Below are 15,783 nucleotides of genomic sequence, written 5' to 3'. Positions count from 1 at the left end.
TGAAGAATGAGCTAGCTAAAGATTGAGAATGAACTAGCTACTAAGGGAGCATGGACTAGCAAACAACAGAGAACAAGCTAATGAACAATGGAGATTAACTAGCAAACAGTGGAGAATGGACTATTTATTAAAATGCTTAATACATTAATAATGCATGAAGAATGAGCTAACGGTGGTGAATAAGGTCGCGAGCTGTGGAGAATGAGCTAGGTGTAGATTGAGCTAAGGGGTGGTTTAATGAGGTTATAATGTGCTGTGGTGGAGGTGGGAGCTAGCAGTTCTGTAACGAGGTAACGTTAAGGTGTAGATCTACTCACGCATGCACAACGGGACGTCACCGCTCCAGGATCCTTGGCCCACGCAGGTAAGGGCTGCGGGGAAGGAGAGCTCGTAGCCGCTCAGGCAGCGATAGCTGACGCTGGTGCCCCACTGGAAGACAGAGCCCTCCACCTCACCGTTGGAGATTTGGGGCGGAGGAGGACACGTTACCGCTGCAGACAGAAGAAAAGGAATTTGAGTGGACAAACATTTAAAAAAAAAAATACATTTTTAAAAAAAAAGACGTCTCGCGCAGCTATGTACAGTTGCAGTGTTTGGATGTCTGTCGTGTATATATCCTGAAAGCTAAATAAATAAATAAATAAATAAAAAAGCTGTTCTAGTCCTCCAGTGATGCTTAGAAATACACTACACAGACCGCGATGAAAGACACGATGCAGGAATGTTTGCCTTTCAGAGCTTCCTCTGACATTTCGTCAACTCCTGAAGCGTCTAACGCACTCGGTGCACTGACAATCGTTCGCATTCTCTGCTTTGCAGTTTTTCTCTTTTTCTCCTTCGGGGTCGGCGATGTAAAGCAGCTCGCGGCCGGTCGGCTAAAAAAAGCACGAGGGCCAAACCCTGGACGCTAGAGGATTGAAAATCAGCAGCCTTATGCCCTAAAAGTTTTTGTTTCATACTTGTTTGAAGAGGATTTGTCTGAGACCTGGTGATTTCCGAGCCTTGGCCTGGTTTCAAGTGCGCGTGCAGCACGTACATCCTTGAAAAATAAAGAAAAAAGTATCTGAAAGTTGTTCTCACTTTGTACTGATGAACTTTTGTTTCCTCTATTGACTTTTTTTTTTTTTTTTTTTTTTATCGGATAATTTCCACATTACGCCAACCAGAGTCCATACAGGTGATTTAAAAGCACATTCTTGGACTTTCAAGGATATCTGAAGCACTGTAAGGACTATAGAGATGCCCTTCAGCAGAACCGCTTTTCATTCTGAAGAACGTATGAAGCTACATTACAGTTGGTTAATGGGGGGGAAAAAAAAGCTTCAGACCAGGCTCAATGACACCTACACTAGAGAAGCAGGTTATAAAACAGCAATTAATACTGTTATGCGTGATAATGACAAATAATAAAATGTACAGGATTATTTTATGACTTGATGGATTGATTCTGAATGCTCAGAAGAGAGAGAAAAAAAATCTAAAATCAAGTCTAGCCACGACTACGTGTAACAGAACACTTCGATCCGTTTGGGCCACTCCCGAATTCGAATACTTCATGTCTAATAAATAATGAAATAAGCCTATCTTGAGAGCTAGCTACATACTTAAGTTGTTGCAGATTTAATGCAAAAGTTTATCCTGTGTTAAGATTGAGCTTTTCAATCAATCGTCTAAAATGATCAGGAGGCCAATCAGCAAAACCTATTAGAATTGGCTGTTTTCCTCTTCTTCTTCTTATTACACTTTGACTTAGAATGATTTTTGGCATAGCATTTGGTACATTGATAAAGGAGACCGTGCTACCTGAATAGCAGTTGTGGTGACCATCCCACAAGCGCTCTAGCACCACCAACTGGCCAAACTCTTTGGATTATGCCGAGGTCTGTAGATTTCAGAACATGCTGGATTTTCTGCTTCTGTTGGATCTTTGTCGCTTCCTCTCGTACAAACGATGTCCAATCAAACCAAACTTTGGGTCACAGCATCGTGAGCTCAACCTACCAAAACTTGGTCGCCAGACAGGAAGTGAGAACATATCTCAGCAACGGCTCGACGTACCATCATCAAATTTACCGTAGCATATCGCTACATATTACGGATAAGCATAAATGGTCCCAATGGCTTCTGGTCTTCGTCTTTCACTATGAGGTGGGGCCAGAAAGTGCTTGGCCCCCTTAATCACGGCTTGCGGCTATATATGTATATTTTTAGATTTGAATCTGTTAACGGACATTCATTTGAAGCTTTCGCCCGCCATTACGCTACACTACACCTTGCACAATCATGACATCTGTGTAGATTACGATTTTAAATCAAGTGCACGGCGTACAGAAAGTGCGGTTCGGTCATTTCCGTGCGTTTCTATGGAGTGTATGCTTCATTCACATTCACGAGCGAGGCGAAAAAAAACCCCCTACTGGTATATAGGTTCGAGTTTGACGGGCCTCTAATGAGGCCAGTGTAAACCCAATGAGGATTTGACGCAATGCGACCGCTGTGAATCGAGTTTTGAGTGGATCTTTTTTTTTTGTTCCTTTTTTATTTCCATAGAGAGAAAACAATGTGCCATAATCCCTTATACAGCATAGATGCGGTAGGAGATTAGATTGGGGAAGAAAAAAAAAAAACCGTACCGAAGCAAATGGGCACAAATGAGAATTACAAGCTACTGATTAATTATAAGAACAACGATCAGTTCAAGGTAGGAATGTTCGACAAGATGCTAACAGCCGTGGGATTGCTAAAATAAACGCACTGGGGTTAGGATGACATTTTCCAAATGGCAAATGTATAGTTTTGGACGGAGAAAGAGAAAGAATGAGAGAGAGAGAGAGAGAGAGAGAAAACAAGTCCGTTGATATTTGGTCACAGTTGGACAGGGAGCTGACGAGCCGCGGGTAGCAGCTGAGTTTGAGCCAGACATGAATAAATCATGAGTTGTTTTTGACGAGCAAGTGTCCCAATAAAAAGAAAGAAAGAAAGAAAGAAAAAACGAAATCAAACCCCTGAATCATGACACTCCTCCTCATGCTCTGCACTGTAAACAGCCATGCCCTGTTTAACATTCCTGCGTGCTGAGTTACACCACACCAGCCTCGCTTCAATATGTAATTACATATCTCTTCATGCCAGCACATTTCGTATCACTCTCTTTTACAAACATCGCTCGGTGCTAAATAAAGCCGTGTTTAGCAGGAAGCGCTAGCGTTTGAAACAGTACAGTTGCACGTCTGATCCGGGGCCTCTGAGCCGCGCTGCTTGTGATCTCTGGCATTAAGGGAAGACAGAAGATCCATGGTTCTCTTAGTGAGCTTGTGGGTTATGACAGTGATGCTCCAGTAAACATCAGACAGCAGGACGGAGCCGATAACGGCGAGGTCGAGGAGTTCCAGAGAGATCGGCGCACCGTCAGATCAATCAGTTCACCAAACGTGTTCGGAAGGAAAAAAAGATCAATTCGCGGTATGTTTCCGAAGATTCCTTTCATGTTCCTGTTTTACGTGTTATAGAACATAGATCGATTAACGTCACACGTCGTTACGTCCCCGCGCCACGCCGTCCGACGTTCCCTCCAGAATTTCACGTGTTAACATACAGTTCATCTTCGTTATGGGACCGTATACGGTTTTGGGGGTTTTTATTTTTCATTTTACGAACGCTTCGAGTGCGGTTAATTATTCGTCGCGCTGTACGTGCAAATAGACGACTGCTTGAAGCCGTGGGCTGCGTCCCAAACCGCGTACTTACCGTCTATATAGTAGCTGAAATACGTGTATTCCGCCTACTATATACTGTAGCAGGCAAGTACGCGGTTTGGGACGCAGCCGTGCTCTCTTGTTTGCCATAAAACGGTCGAGCGCTGCCGTGTGTGTACGTGTCCTGTCGCAGAATGCGGTGAGAACTCTCACACGACGTTAATAGCGTGATTAAGGCGTGTACGTGTCTGTAACGCACGTCGAAAATGCGACTAAAACAGGAATACTCCACACGTCTTCATTCCGTTTGTGTTTACTTCGAGTATGACTTTAGTCGGATTAAGGTCATCGATAATCTCTGTTTACACGCTAGTTTCTCAATCGGAGTATCGTCTTGATCGGGTTCATATCGGATTATCGTCGTCCGTGTAAACGTACCGACTGTGAACGCATTAGATAACATGGACTTCAGCATTAATACAGCGTGAGTAATGCTAACAAAGAAACTAAAACTTTTACATTAATGCGTTTTTTTTTCTTCCTGTAAATAATAACCCACACAAGCCAAATAACTAACCGTAATTAACATTAATTAACGTTTCCATTTGCCGAGAATTTCTTGACCCGGAGACTACATACTGTAGATCATCGTCGAGATCATCGAGGCTTGGTATAAAAAAGGCACTGAGGCTCAGCGAGTTGTAATCATGTTAATGAAAGTTAAAAAAAAAAAAAGAAAGGAAAAAAAAATGTATAATAAAAATGGAAAATAATAATTAGATCAACGAAAGTGTGTTAAATATAAAAACAACAATGTAATTAAATGATAAAATAAAAGAGAAAAAGATGTTTGTTTTTAATACACAGAAGCTGATTATAATGGTGGGGTCGTTAGGTGCTGCGTAATGAGGCTAATAACTGCTGCCCAATATCCTGCTGGTGCAATATTAAGACATATTAAATGTGAAATTCTCACAATTAAACAACGTAATGTGGCCTCCACTTGGAAACTTGAGGAACTTGGAAATCAGAATATTCGCAGGAGACGTGTCGAGTAAAAGTAAGAAGCGAGCGGTGGGGGCGTACTGAAAAATCAGGCCTCGTTTCTCAAACCGGATACGAACACAATTCTTCGCAGATCCTGAAAACGTAAGTAGCGAGGAGGTCAAACGTTCGTATCCTATGTTTCGTCTCGGAAGTTCCGGAGACTCACTCACGTGGACCTTCGACCGATCGGTTACGGTTTGAACGATTGCGATTTTCTATACGGATTACGTCGCGTATTTATTTCCGAATTGAATTATCGTTATGGGAAAAGCAGTCGATTTTTATTAATGACTCGTGGGGAAAAAAAAAAGTGATCCGGGACAAATCCAGAAATAATACTAACCGTTCGACGAGAACATAAGTAATGGCACCCTATACAAGGTAGAAGGGTTAGTTGGCGTCCATGGTAGCTGATGCGCTGTAATGGCCGAGCTGCGTTACTGGAAGATTGGAGCGTTTTTTAAAAGCCCTGGATCATTCAGGGTTCATAAGGAAACACTGCCAGCTAATTTTATGTAAAATAATGTTGTTTTTTATTTTTTTTAAAAAAAAGGAAAAGTAAAGCCAGGGCACAGGCGGATAATTTAATTGGACGAAGTGAATGAAGTGCAATCTGGCTGCATCAGGCTGCAGATCTGGAAGGTAGGAGAGTGTGGCCTGTTCTTTCTGGGCCAAAAAACGCTGTGTGTGTGTGTGTGTGTGTGTGTGTGTGTGTATGTGTGTGTGTGTGTGTGTGTGGGTTTAAACCACGGCAGCTGTTTGGCATGTGTCACACGTAGCATGTCTCTTAATGCTCAGTCCCGCAGGCTACGTGTTGAGCAGGAACCACACAGGAATGAAAGCTTCTCTGTTCTCCGTCTCACGTTCCTCTCTACACATCAGATTTCTTTTCATGGGAGTTTCAAATGACTTTTAGATTTTTAAGAATTCTGTTACGCTGTTTGTGAGCCCAGGTTTAAGGGGAAGATGTGAAGAAAGAGGGGATATAAATAACAGGGATGCGCCATATTGGATTTCTAGACCGATACGGATACCTGATATGTGTCACATTCTTATCATCACTCACGAATAGCATTCACTTTAGAGATATTTCCTTCATGTAACATTTCCGCTTTGAGAGATTTCTTAAACAGAAACATGTCCACGCCTTCAGTAACAATAAACACGGAATATAAAACATTATATAGGATCAGATTACTGATTGGGGCGTGACAATATCAGGTGGTAAACAAGTCAATCTTAAAAAAAGGGATGGAAAATGATTTATTATTTATTTATTTTTCTTCTTCGAGACTAAGAGCTACATTTCTGCTGTCTCGCGGCTTCTGACACATGAATCAAGTTTTTTAAAAAAAATTTTATCTGCTGTTCCCTAAGGAAGGATTTTGGAAACACTACTCTAGCGTGTGTGAAACGTTGCTCTCTCTCTCTCTCTCTCTCTCTCTCTCTCTCTCTCTCTCTCTTCATGTTCTCTCTGAATACGTTCTGTTCAATCTCAGGTCTAATCTCACACAGGTCAGTGGACACTGACAGCCTTCAGTCAGACTTTCTGGAGAAAAGACAAAACGATGAGCGATAAAGTGAAAGGAAAGATTAAAAAAAAAAAAAAAAAAGAAAAGAAAAAAGAAAAAAAAAAGAAAAGCGACAAAGACCATTACTCAAATCAACTTAAAGGATGAAGGCTCTGTAAACACTCTGACCTGAAAGGAAGTGAAGCAGAGATTCTGATAAAACGCCTCAAACACTGAGACAAAGACAGACAGGAAGAAGGAAAAAAAAGAAAAAAAGACAAGAAATGCAGTGAGGTTAAAAAAAAAAAAGAAAAAAGAAAAAAAAAAAGTGTTACCAAGCGCTGACACTGGAGACTCCTTCCATAAATCTTCTTACAGTAAACCTCACCATACCAACGAGCACACATTTCTCTTCGTTAAACTACGGTGTCCGGAATCCAAGTGAAACGGGGGGTGGGTGGGTGGGGTGGGGGTTTGTAACGAGCTGTTACTATGGAAACGATAAGGTATTAATACGAACCTGTGATGTACAGCTATTAATTGTTATACAAAATGAACCAACACCTTCTTGACCAATCGGAATAAAGAATTCAACATTTCCTAGCGGTAGATTAGAGAGGACGGAGAACGGCTCGGCTGGCCCTGAAGGACGTGCACGATAACGCACAGTCCATATAATTAAAAACAACAGAACGACAAGGAAGAAAACTAAACCGTCGCGTCCGCATGCTTCTGAATTTGCTGCAGGATTGAAGCCTCTTTATAACGATGATCTACAGTACGCACACAACATGCCGATTGTTATCCGTGATTTATTAGAACGCCTTTTGAACTGTATTACAGTTAATTCAATTGTCTTATGTAATTTAATGATTTTCATCGACGCCGTTGAAGCACCGCTTGAACCTGAACCACTGATCGCTCTACAGCTCGGGGTTAAAGCGAGTGGGAGAGAAAAGCCGTTCTCCAGCTGTAGTGCAGTGAAGCGGACGGCCGGGTCTTGTATCTGTGTATGCGTATATCGCCGGCTGTAAACAAAGCAGCCGACCTGCGCGCGAAAAATACGAGCGCATAACGAGGACAGGAACCTGTTGCACGGCATCGTGGGATTGCACGATATACTGAAAATCCTCCGCTATGATGCTGGACAAACTCCCGTAAGTGTATACACTCTACGGTATAGTGCGCGAGGTGTGGGTTTGGACGCGACACAGGTGTCGCCATGGAAACGGCAAAGCGAGGGAAGTGCGATTGTGACACCGTTTATTATTAGGTCATAAACACCTTATGAAGCTCCTTATAACGCTCCAGTGACGTTCTATAACCGATCTCTTGAGAACCTTTTGGTACCGGTTCGTCATATTCGACTCGAATGTCTCAAATGGAACGGACTATAACGGCATGACCAAGAACGCACTTCCAGTCCCATAAATATTGACACCCTACTTGAAAATATACGTATATACGGAACACCGTATAGATACACTATAGACGCCGCATAGATAAACCGTACTGTTTTAATACAATGCTTCAAGCGGCGTGTTTTGTTCTGGTTTCAAAATTATTGGCACCCCATACCATTAGTATCTGGTATTAAAACAGCAGCGGCAAGCATCTTCCTGTAACACTGTAGGATCACGAACACTCCTTCCTACAAAATATTGGAAGCTGTTTTAATATTCTTAGACTTGTGCACGTGAGCACCTACTTTACGCGTAGCTCACAGGTTATCAAAGGAGTTCAAGTACAACGCGTGAGAAGGCCTTTGGATGACATCGGGTTACAGTGAATTTTTGTTTTGACGTGGATATATTTCTGGCTGGGGTGCCAATAATTTTGAAACAGACTGCAGTTCTGACATGTTTTGATTTTAAAACTAGGTTTATGAGGTATTCGATTTGATATAAAAATGCTCACGAGCATTACGAGCAGTTCATATAATAATAATAATAATAATAATAATAATAATAATAATAATAATGATTTATGAACGCGGCCTTTGTGGGACTTTGAGTTCGAACATGCTCTGAAACAAAACATTACAATACGCTATTCTGAAGCGAATCAGCAGTCTTTGTGCCTGTGTAGAAGTCATTTTAGTTCCTAATATGATTACCAGGGCTGATAACCGGCTGAACAAATAAATACTCCCGTGTTCAAATGTGCAGCCTTGTTTATTCGCAATGTGGCTTTATTCTCATATTAATAAGACGATGCAATCTTACAAGCAGCGAACAGAGCTCTCACTGCTGCCGAGTCTGCTGTCAATTACGCTGCCCGGGAATTCTTGCCCTTTTCTTAGCTGGCAAATTTATTAGTCATTACAGCCCTCTCAGTATTTGTTGTGGGGACAATGCGTAACAAACCAATTCTGTTTATTTCAGTATCGCACCTCTCAAAAGACCACTTCTCAGACAGAGACCTGAAAACTACATTTGTTTTGTGGGTTTATGTACGATCGAGCCTCGTGCTGGAGAACAAGGAGAACGTTTTGGCCGAAATACTCTAATTACATAATTTTCTAACACGAATGGCTGCAGTTCATGGGTGGCCATGATTCTAAAAAACAGTGCATCCTTTTTTGATGAAGTCGGTGAACAGTCGTTCTGAAGAAGCAGTCGTTAGGTGGATGATTGGATGGATGGATGTATGGCTGAATTGACAGATGGATGATTGGATGGATGGATGGATGATTGGATAGATGGATGATTGGATGGATGGATGATTGGATGGATGGATGGATGGATGGATGATTGGATAGATGGATGGATGGATGATTGGATGGATGGATGGATGGATGGATGGATGGATGGATGATTGGATGGATGGATGGATGGATGATTGGATGGATGGATGGATGGATGGATGGATGTCTGGCTGAATGGATAGATGGACGATTGGATGGATGGATGGATGGATGGATGCATGGATTGATGGATGAATGGATAGATGGATGATTGGATGCATGGATGGATGGATGGATGGATGGATGGCTGGTTGGCTGAATGGATAGATGGATGATTGGATGGATGGATGCATGGCTGAATGGATTGATGGACGATTGGATGGATGGATGGATGGCTGAATGGATAGATGGATGATTGGATGGATGGATGGATGGCTGAATGGATTGATGGATGATTGGATGGATGGATGGATGGATGGATGGCTGGATGGCTGAATGGATAGATGGATGATTGGATGGATGGATGCATGGCTGAATGGATTGATGGACGATTGGATGGATGGCTGGATGGCTGAATGGATAGATGGATGATTGGATGGATGGATGGATGGATGGATGGATGGCCGAATGGATAGATGGACGATTGGATGGCCGAATGGATGGATGGATGATTGGATGGCGAATCCATGAATAGCTGGATAGATGGAATTGATGGATGGATAATCCATCCTGTGTCTGTGGGATGTGAGCTTTTCTTTGACAGCAGGAACATTCATGTGCTTGCAAAAAGAGTGGTGTATTGCAACTGGATAATATTCTTGATTGCTTGACGGGATTTGGACTCATTGTTTGAACTGAGAATTATTTAGACTCCTGAACATGGATAAAAACAGAAATAAGTCTCTGACAGCTGCACCACTCAAAAACTTTAATATATGTTTGGTCTTGATCTCAGTTCATCTATCCAAACAATATTTATGTTCATAAAGCCTCAAAACACGTTCCTGTGCTCGAGGCTGCTTCTGTTGGCAGGTGTGTGCGCACAGATGGAAGTGTAAATAAAAGATGGAGGGAATGTGATGGGGAGTAAAATTGCATTTTTTTTTGTTTCCTGTTTACAGAGCCTAGTCATTTATAACACTTCCTTCCTCCATATGAAGTAGAAAATGAGCCTTCAAATCACAAAATGTCTCACAGAACGCCGGGACGAGGATTTCAAACATCCCGCGATCCGAATAAACAGACAAAATGCTAAAAATGGCCGACGAAAATAAGACTCTGCCGTGCAACCTCGTAGAGAATCGGCGGTGAACGGAACGCAGAAGAGTACATAGAGCTACGCTGATGATGAGAAACGAGGAGCAGGTGAACGTAAAGCAAGGAAAGAACGTATAGGGTCGAGGCTAGAACAGGAGCCGATAAAGCAAGCAAAACAAAAGCACATGGTTCCGCCGTCATGGCAACCACAACACGAGGCCTGGAGAGCAAGGTTGCGATATCGTTGGGAATTTATTGTTTTTTATCCAGACATAAAGAGAAAATTTATTTTCACAGTTTTACCCAAAGAGAAAATACAGGTTAAGCTGCTTGTCAGAGGTTTTTTGTATCCCGAGTGAAAAAGAACATCTTTGATGCATCACAGAGACAAACGCTGAAACGTGGTGATCTAAAGGTGAACAGCGCGGATGACTCCGAGCGCCGATGTGTTTGGATATGTGCCGTCACTGAAGGTCACGGGAAATTCCGCTAAGCAAGGGTTTGGAGAAGACAGACAGTGCTGCTTCTCTTATTTATTCATGGAGCCTCCTCTGTCTGAAAAAAGAAGCAGGGAATAAGTCTTGCTGTTTGATGATTTTTCTGAGCTGCTCTCCTCTGAAACAATGACCTGCTTTTCAATCCCAGCTGTCTTGGCAGCTCGACAGAGTGGCAAGCGTCCGGGTTTCAGGCCGTGCAGCTTTCCTGAAAGCCCTCAGAATCGCAAATCCGAGCAGGCAAAGAGCAGAAGCGCAACATGATGGCACAAGATAAACTCTAGAAAACCCATCACCACAGACACCGAAACAGCAGACAGGCGAGTCTAGTAGTATCGAGTGAAGACGACGTTTCGCTGCTTCTCCTCCGACGGTAAAACCTCACATCGAGCCTCTCAGATGGGCGTGTCTTAACGATTTCAACAGCGGTCTGATCACCTTGACTCACTACTTCTAAGTGGATGATTTCCTCAAAATGCATGTTACAGCTTTATTTTTGACTGAACATCTGACACTGGAGACTCCTTCCATAAATGCTAAATACACCATAGAAATGACAATGATATGAACCTGCGATTCTCCTTGTTTTATAGAACTGAGTGGTGCTTTATTTATCTATAAGCTTTATTTTAGATGTAGAGATGCCAAAGGCCTTGGACATCAAATCGATCTATTGTGGCCGTGTTTTTAATAAAAGAAAGTAATTTTATTCCAATTTTATGCTCGTCTATTAACTGTCTATGTTGTGGATAGAAAACAGCGTTGATTAACGAAATGAAATGTAATTAAATTGAATTACATACGGGCAGTGGTTTAATTGCTCAGTGTTTAAGTTCCAGGACGTGAGACGTGAGTTCAAATCCCGGCACTAACAAGATTCCACTGCTGGGCCCTTAAGCAAGGCCCTTACCCCTCAACTGCTCAGTTAACGTAAGAGACTCCGGATAAAAGCGTCTGCCATATGACATAAATGTAAATGTAAAAATGTACGTTTACAAAAAACTACAACAACAAAACGATCAAATTGGACCCCAAAGGGCTTACACCACATGTGATGCAATAGTTTAAAGATCCTACCTTGGCAGGTGGGTAAGGTGCCACTCCAGGTTCCATTGTGTGTGCAGGTTCGGATGCTGACACTGGAGTTCTCCATCAGGAATCCTGGCTGGCATGCGTAGGTGACGTTCTGGCCAACGGTGAAGCCCTCGCCAAAGCGCAGCCCATTGGCCGGGAAGCCTGGATCACCGCAGCTTATCACTGTCGAACAGGGACAAGCATTAGCATTGCTGGATTCCTCCTTGTGGATTACTGCTTCACATGAAGACCAAGCACCTTTCCTTGTGACTGCTGTAATAATTAGAATAGATGGATTTTTTCCAGAATGATCTAGATGTGGTTGTAAAGTTGTAAAGGTTGGAAAGTTTGGGTCATTGTGGTTAGTAAGCTAGTCGTTTGTTTATATTTTTGAAGACGGCAGGTACAAACAAATACACTGTACAAAATCTCTAGCTGAGACCAATTACGAACTAGAGTGATGTAGCCGAGGCCGAGGAACTGTCGGAGCCAGAATTCACACACCATGCTGACACGGCTTACATTTCTTCATCTGGGGTTTTTTTTCTTTTTTTTTTTTTTTTACGGGTCAACTAAAATGACCCTTCCTGTTTAGACCACGCCCACTTCTGATTCAAATCCGAATACAGACACAGATATGGATATTCGGAGTACTAAAAAGACACAAACATAACTAAAATGTCATTTTATTTTTAAGAAATCAGCTCGAAGATCATTTCTACCTGTAGTATCTTGCCTTATTGCCATCCGACATCACGTTCTCTTTGTGTTTATCAGCTACAAATACCTCTTAACATTCTTTTCATCCTACCTTCATTGTCACTGGCTTCATGTTCTAATGAAGGTCAGATAAGTTCATGAGAATTCAACTTCAGGGACATATTTGAGAAGAAGTCGCTCTCTTGGCCCTTGTGTCTTTCGCTTTCTCTTCCTCTATCTCTCTCTCTTTCCTGTCTGTCTGTCACTCCTCTACACCCCCCCCCCCATTCTAATGACCTGATTGTGTTCTTCTTGCTCGTTTATTAATCATATCTTGTGCGCCGGCTCGTCACATTATTCACATATTTGTAAGACGAAACTTTCATTAGCATTCCATTAACGAACCCATCTGTTCACTGAACCCACTCACAGCCTGACTTTATAAGCAGCTACACTTGTGTACATGGAGCTAAACGGTCACATGCTGATCGATAATTAATACCGGAAAATACAGCTTCATTTGGGTGGAAGTGCTTGGCCCCCGATAGTCGAATGATACCTAGACTAATGACTCCCGGCGGCGTACAAGTCCGCCTGAATTCCTGTAAACTCTCTGATCTCCACCTGGGCAGTTCTTTCAAGCCCTATCTCCATCAAATTGCTCTTTTTTTCCCTTCTCCAAAAATGAGTAATTTGTGTTGTTGACCTCCTGGGCACAAGAGGGCGCCCTGTCCCTTTCTATGACTCCATAATGGAGCGTTTTTTTTTGCCGCGGCGTGTCCATTAGCGAACACGGGCGTGTACTTTATCGCTCCCTGGCTCACGTCCCACATTAATCTCTCCACTTCATCTACTAACAAAGTGCATTGCATCATGGGAGGTGCGCTAATGCCAGTGAAGTGGCCTATTGAAATTCACTGTTGCCGTGCTCTTCATTATTTTGTCTCTAAGCCAACATCAATCTCACATTATGCGTCGGTCAAAGACCGAGCGTGCATGTCAGGCCATCCAGCTATTATGCAGGGCAAAGCGGGTAATAAATTATATTTTATTAAAGAAGGCTCATGCAAAATAAGCAGCACACAGTTACTCGAGTTCTGCATAGAGTCCTTAATTACGCTGCAACCAATTGCAAGTGGTTTAACCCTTTAACATTTCGAAGAAAAGGTCAAGAAAACACTACCGAGCGTTTTGTTAGCGCTTTAAGGGCGTATTTTCTCACGTTAGCATAACAGAATTCATCGTTAACTGTATTCACTTCATCTTTGACCGGATAGTAAAAAGGTAAGAGTCTTCAAATGACTGATGTTTGTAACTATTAAAACAAACAACAACAAAAAAACAAACAAACAAACAAAAAAACCCAACATTTTCTTATTAACACTCCCACTATGTATACGCTTTCCGTCAATGGAGCCATTCCAAGCATACGAAGTACTTTTATATACTTTCGAATCTTTCCATAAATACTGTTTCTGTTGCCAACAAGCAGCGATAGATTGTAAACAGCACATAACAATGAAACATCGTGCACTGGGTGGTGTTTTATTATATCGGTATTTTAGAAAAGTGTTTAGCATGCTAGTATTTTGCGTTGCTTTGTCATTGGCTAGCTGGTGAACTAGCATGGATGCTAGGAGGTGGGAATTTGTGTATGGGAGTGAATGGGAGATTCTATCGCATGCGCACACACACGCACACACACACACACACACACACTTACGTGTGCAGTTGGGTTCAGAGCCGGACCAGGTGGCATTGGGCAGGCAGACTCTTGAGGACGTGCCGGAGAGACGATAACCATCAGAGCAGGAATAAACAACAGAATGGGAGAAAGACGTGGAGTTCACATGGGAAACACGGCCATTGGCGGGACTGCCCGGGTTACCACACTGAATCGCTAGAGAGAGAGAGAGAGAGAGAGAGAGAGAGAGAGAGAGAGAGAGAGAGAGATGCCCTAATATTATATTTTCATATATTTTTTTTCTCATATTTTCTTTTTTCTACTTGTATACAAGTAAATTCTGGTTTATGAATAGAAATCTATTTTATGTTATAGATAAGATAGTTAGAGAGAGAGAGAGAGAGAGAGAGAGACAGATGGCGAGAGAGAGAGAGAGATGGAGAGTGTGAGAGAGAGAGAGAGAGAGAGAGAGAGAAGCAGATAGCAGAAAGAGAGAGAGATAAAATGAGGGACAGATACAGAGAAAGGAAAACACGTAAAACCCAGGAGAATAAGAAAGGGAGAGAGAGAGAGAGAGAGAGAGAGAGAGAGAGAGAATAGGGACAGTTATAGAGAAAGAAAGACATTTAGAGGGTAAGAAAATAAGAGAGAGATGGAAAAAGAAAAATATATGCACAGACAAAAAAATAGTGACAGAGAGTGAGACACAGAGACAGAAAGAGAAAGACAGGAAGAGAGCGATGGAAAGAGAGATATACAGAGAGAGAGAGAGAGAGAGAGAAGAAAGAGAGAGACCTGGAGAAAGGAACACGTGCAGTAGAGAGCGAGAGAACAAAAAAGATCTAAAGATTGGTAGAAAGACGGACAGAGAGGGATGGAAAGATAGGAAAAGTCAGACAGAGATATACATTAAAATACTGACAGAAAATGATACACAGCGGCAAAAAGAGAGAAAGACAGAGAGAGAGAGACAGGAAGAGAGAGAGATTGAAAGAGAGATAGACACGACAGAAAAAGAGAGACATGGAGAAAGGAACACACAGAGGGTTAGAAAACAAGAGCGATGGATAGATCGCTACTTATTTTAAAATATAAAAAAAGAGAGTGTCAGGACGGCAGGGAGAGAGAGAGAGAGCGAGAGAGAGAGAGAAAGAGAGCAAGAAATGGAGAGAGAAATGAATATAAATGGAGAGATTCAGAAAGGAAAACAGATACGAAAGAGAAAGATTTATGCAGAAACAGAGCAAGGAGAGGAGGAGAGCCGGAGAGAGCGCGGGATATCAATGGAGAGATACAAAACAAGAGAGCGAGAGAAAGGAAAACAGATGGATAGAGGAAAACAGTGACACAGCGATGACACCGGGAGAGCGTGAACCGTTACTAGAACGATGGCAAAAGGAAGAAAACGAACGCGAGACGGAGAGAATAACATTAGCAGCGTGTTTGTTTATCGCCGCTTCTTCAGGTCGTAATTACAGCATAATTATCCAAAACGTACGATTCCTTTTAAACCAATTAACCAAATCAGGATAAATATCAATCAAGCAGTCAGAAATTTCCGGAATCTTTGGAATGTTTGGGAGAAGAACAGCAGAAGGAGAGTTATTAAATCCACTTTTTACATAACGATTCAATC

The 15,783-nt window shown here is 42.2% G+C and overlaps 1 protein-coding gene across 1 annotated transcript in view; it reads right to left on the bottom strand.

Annotated features, from left to right (window-relative positions):
* csmd3a (CUB and Sushi multiple domains 3a) overlaps positions 1-15,783 on the bottom strand; it is a 345,806-nt gene that overhangs the window by 26,126 nt on the left and 303,897 nt on the right. The window contains exons 59-61 of the mRNA XM_053610949.1: positions 14,187-14,363; positions 11,768-11,947; positions 318-491 (exon numbers count right to left, since the gene is read on the bottom strand). Coding sequence (XP_053466924.1) covers positions 318-491; positions 11,768-11,947; positions 14,187-14,363 — 531 coding nt within the window. The remainder of the gene's footprint in view (positions 1-317; positions 492-11,767; positions 11,948-14,186; positions 14,364-15,783) is intronic.

The sequence above is a fragment of the Ictalurus furcatus genome, chromosome 23 (genome assembly GCF_023375685.1).
Source record: "Ictalurus furcatus strain D&B chromosome 23, Billie_1.0, whole genome shotgun sequence".
Taxonomy (NCBI): domain Eukaryota; kingdom Metazoa; phylum Chordata; class Actinopteri; order Siluriformes; family Ictaluridae; genus Ictalurus; species Ictalurus furcatus.
The sequence above is the reverse complement of the archived record's forward strand: the minus strand, read 5'-3'. Positions and strand labels throughout refer to the sequence as shown.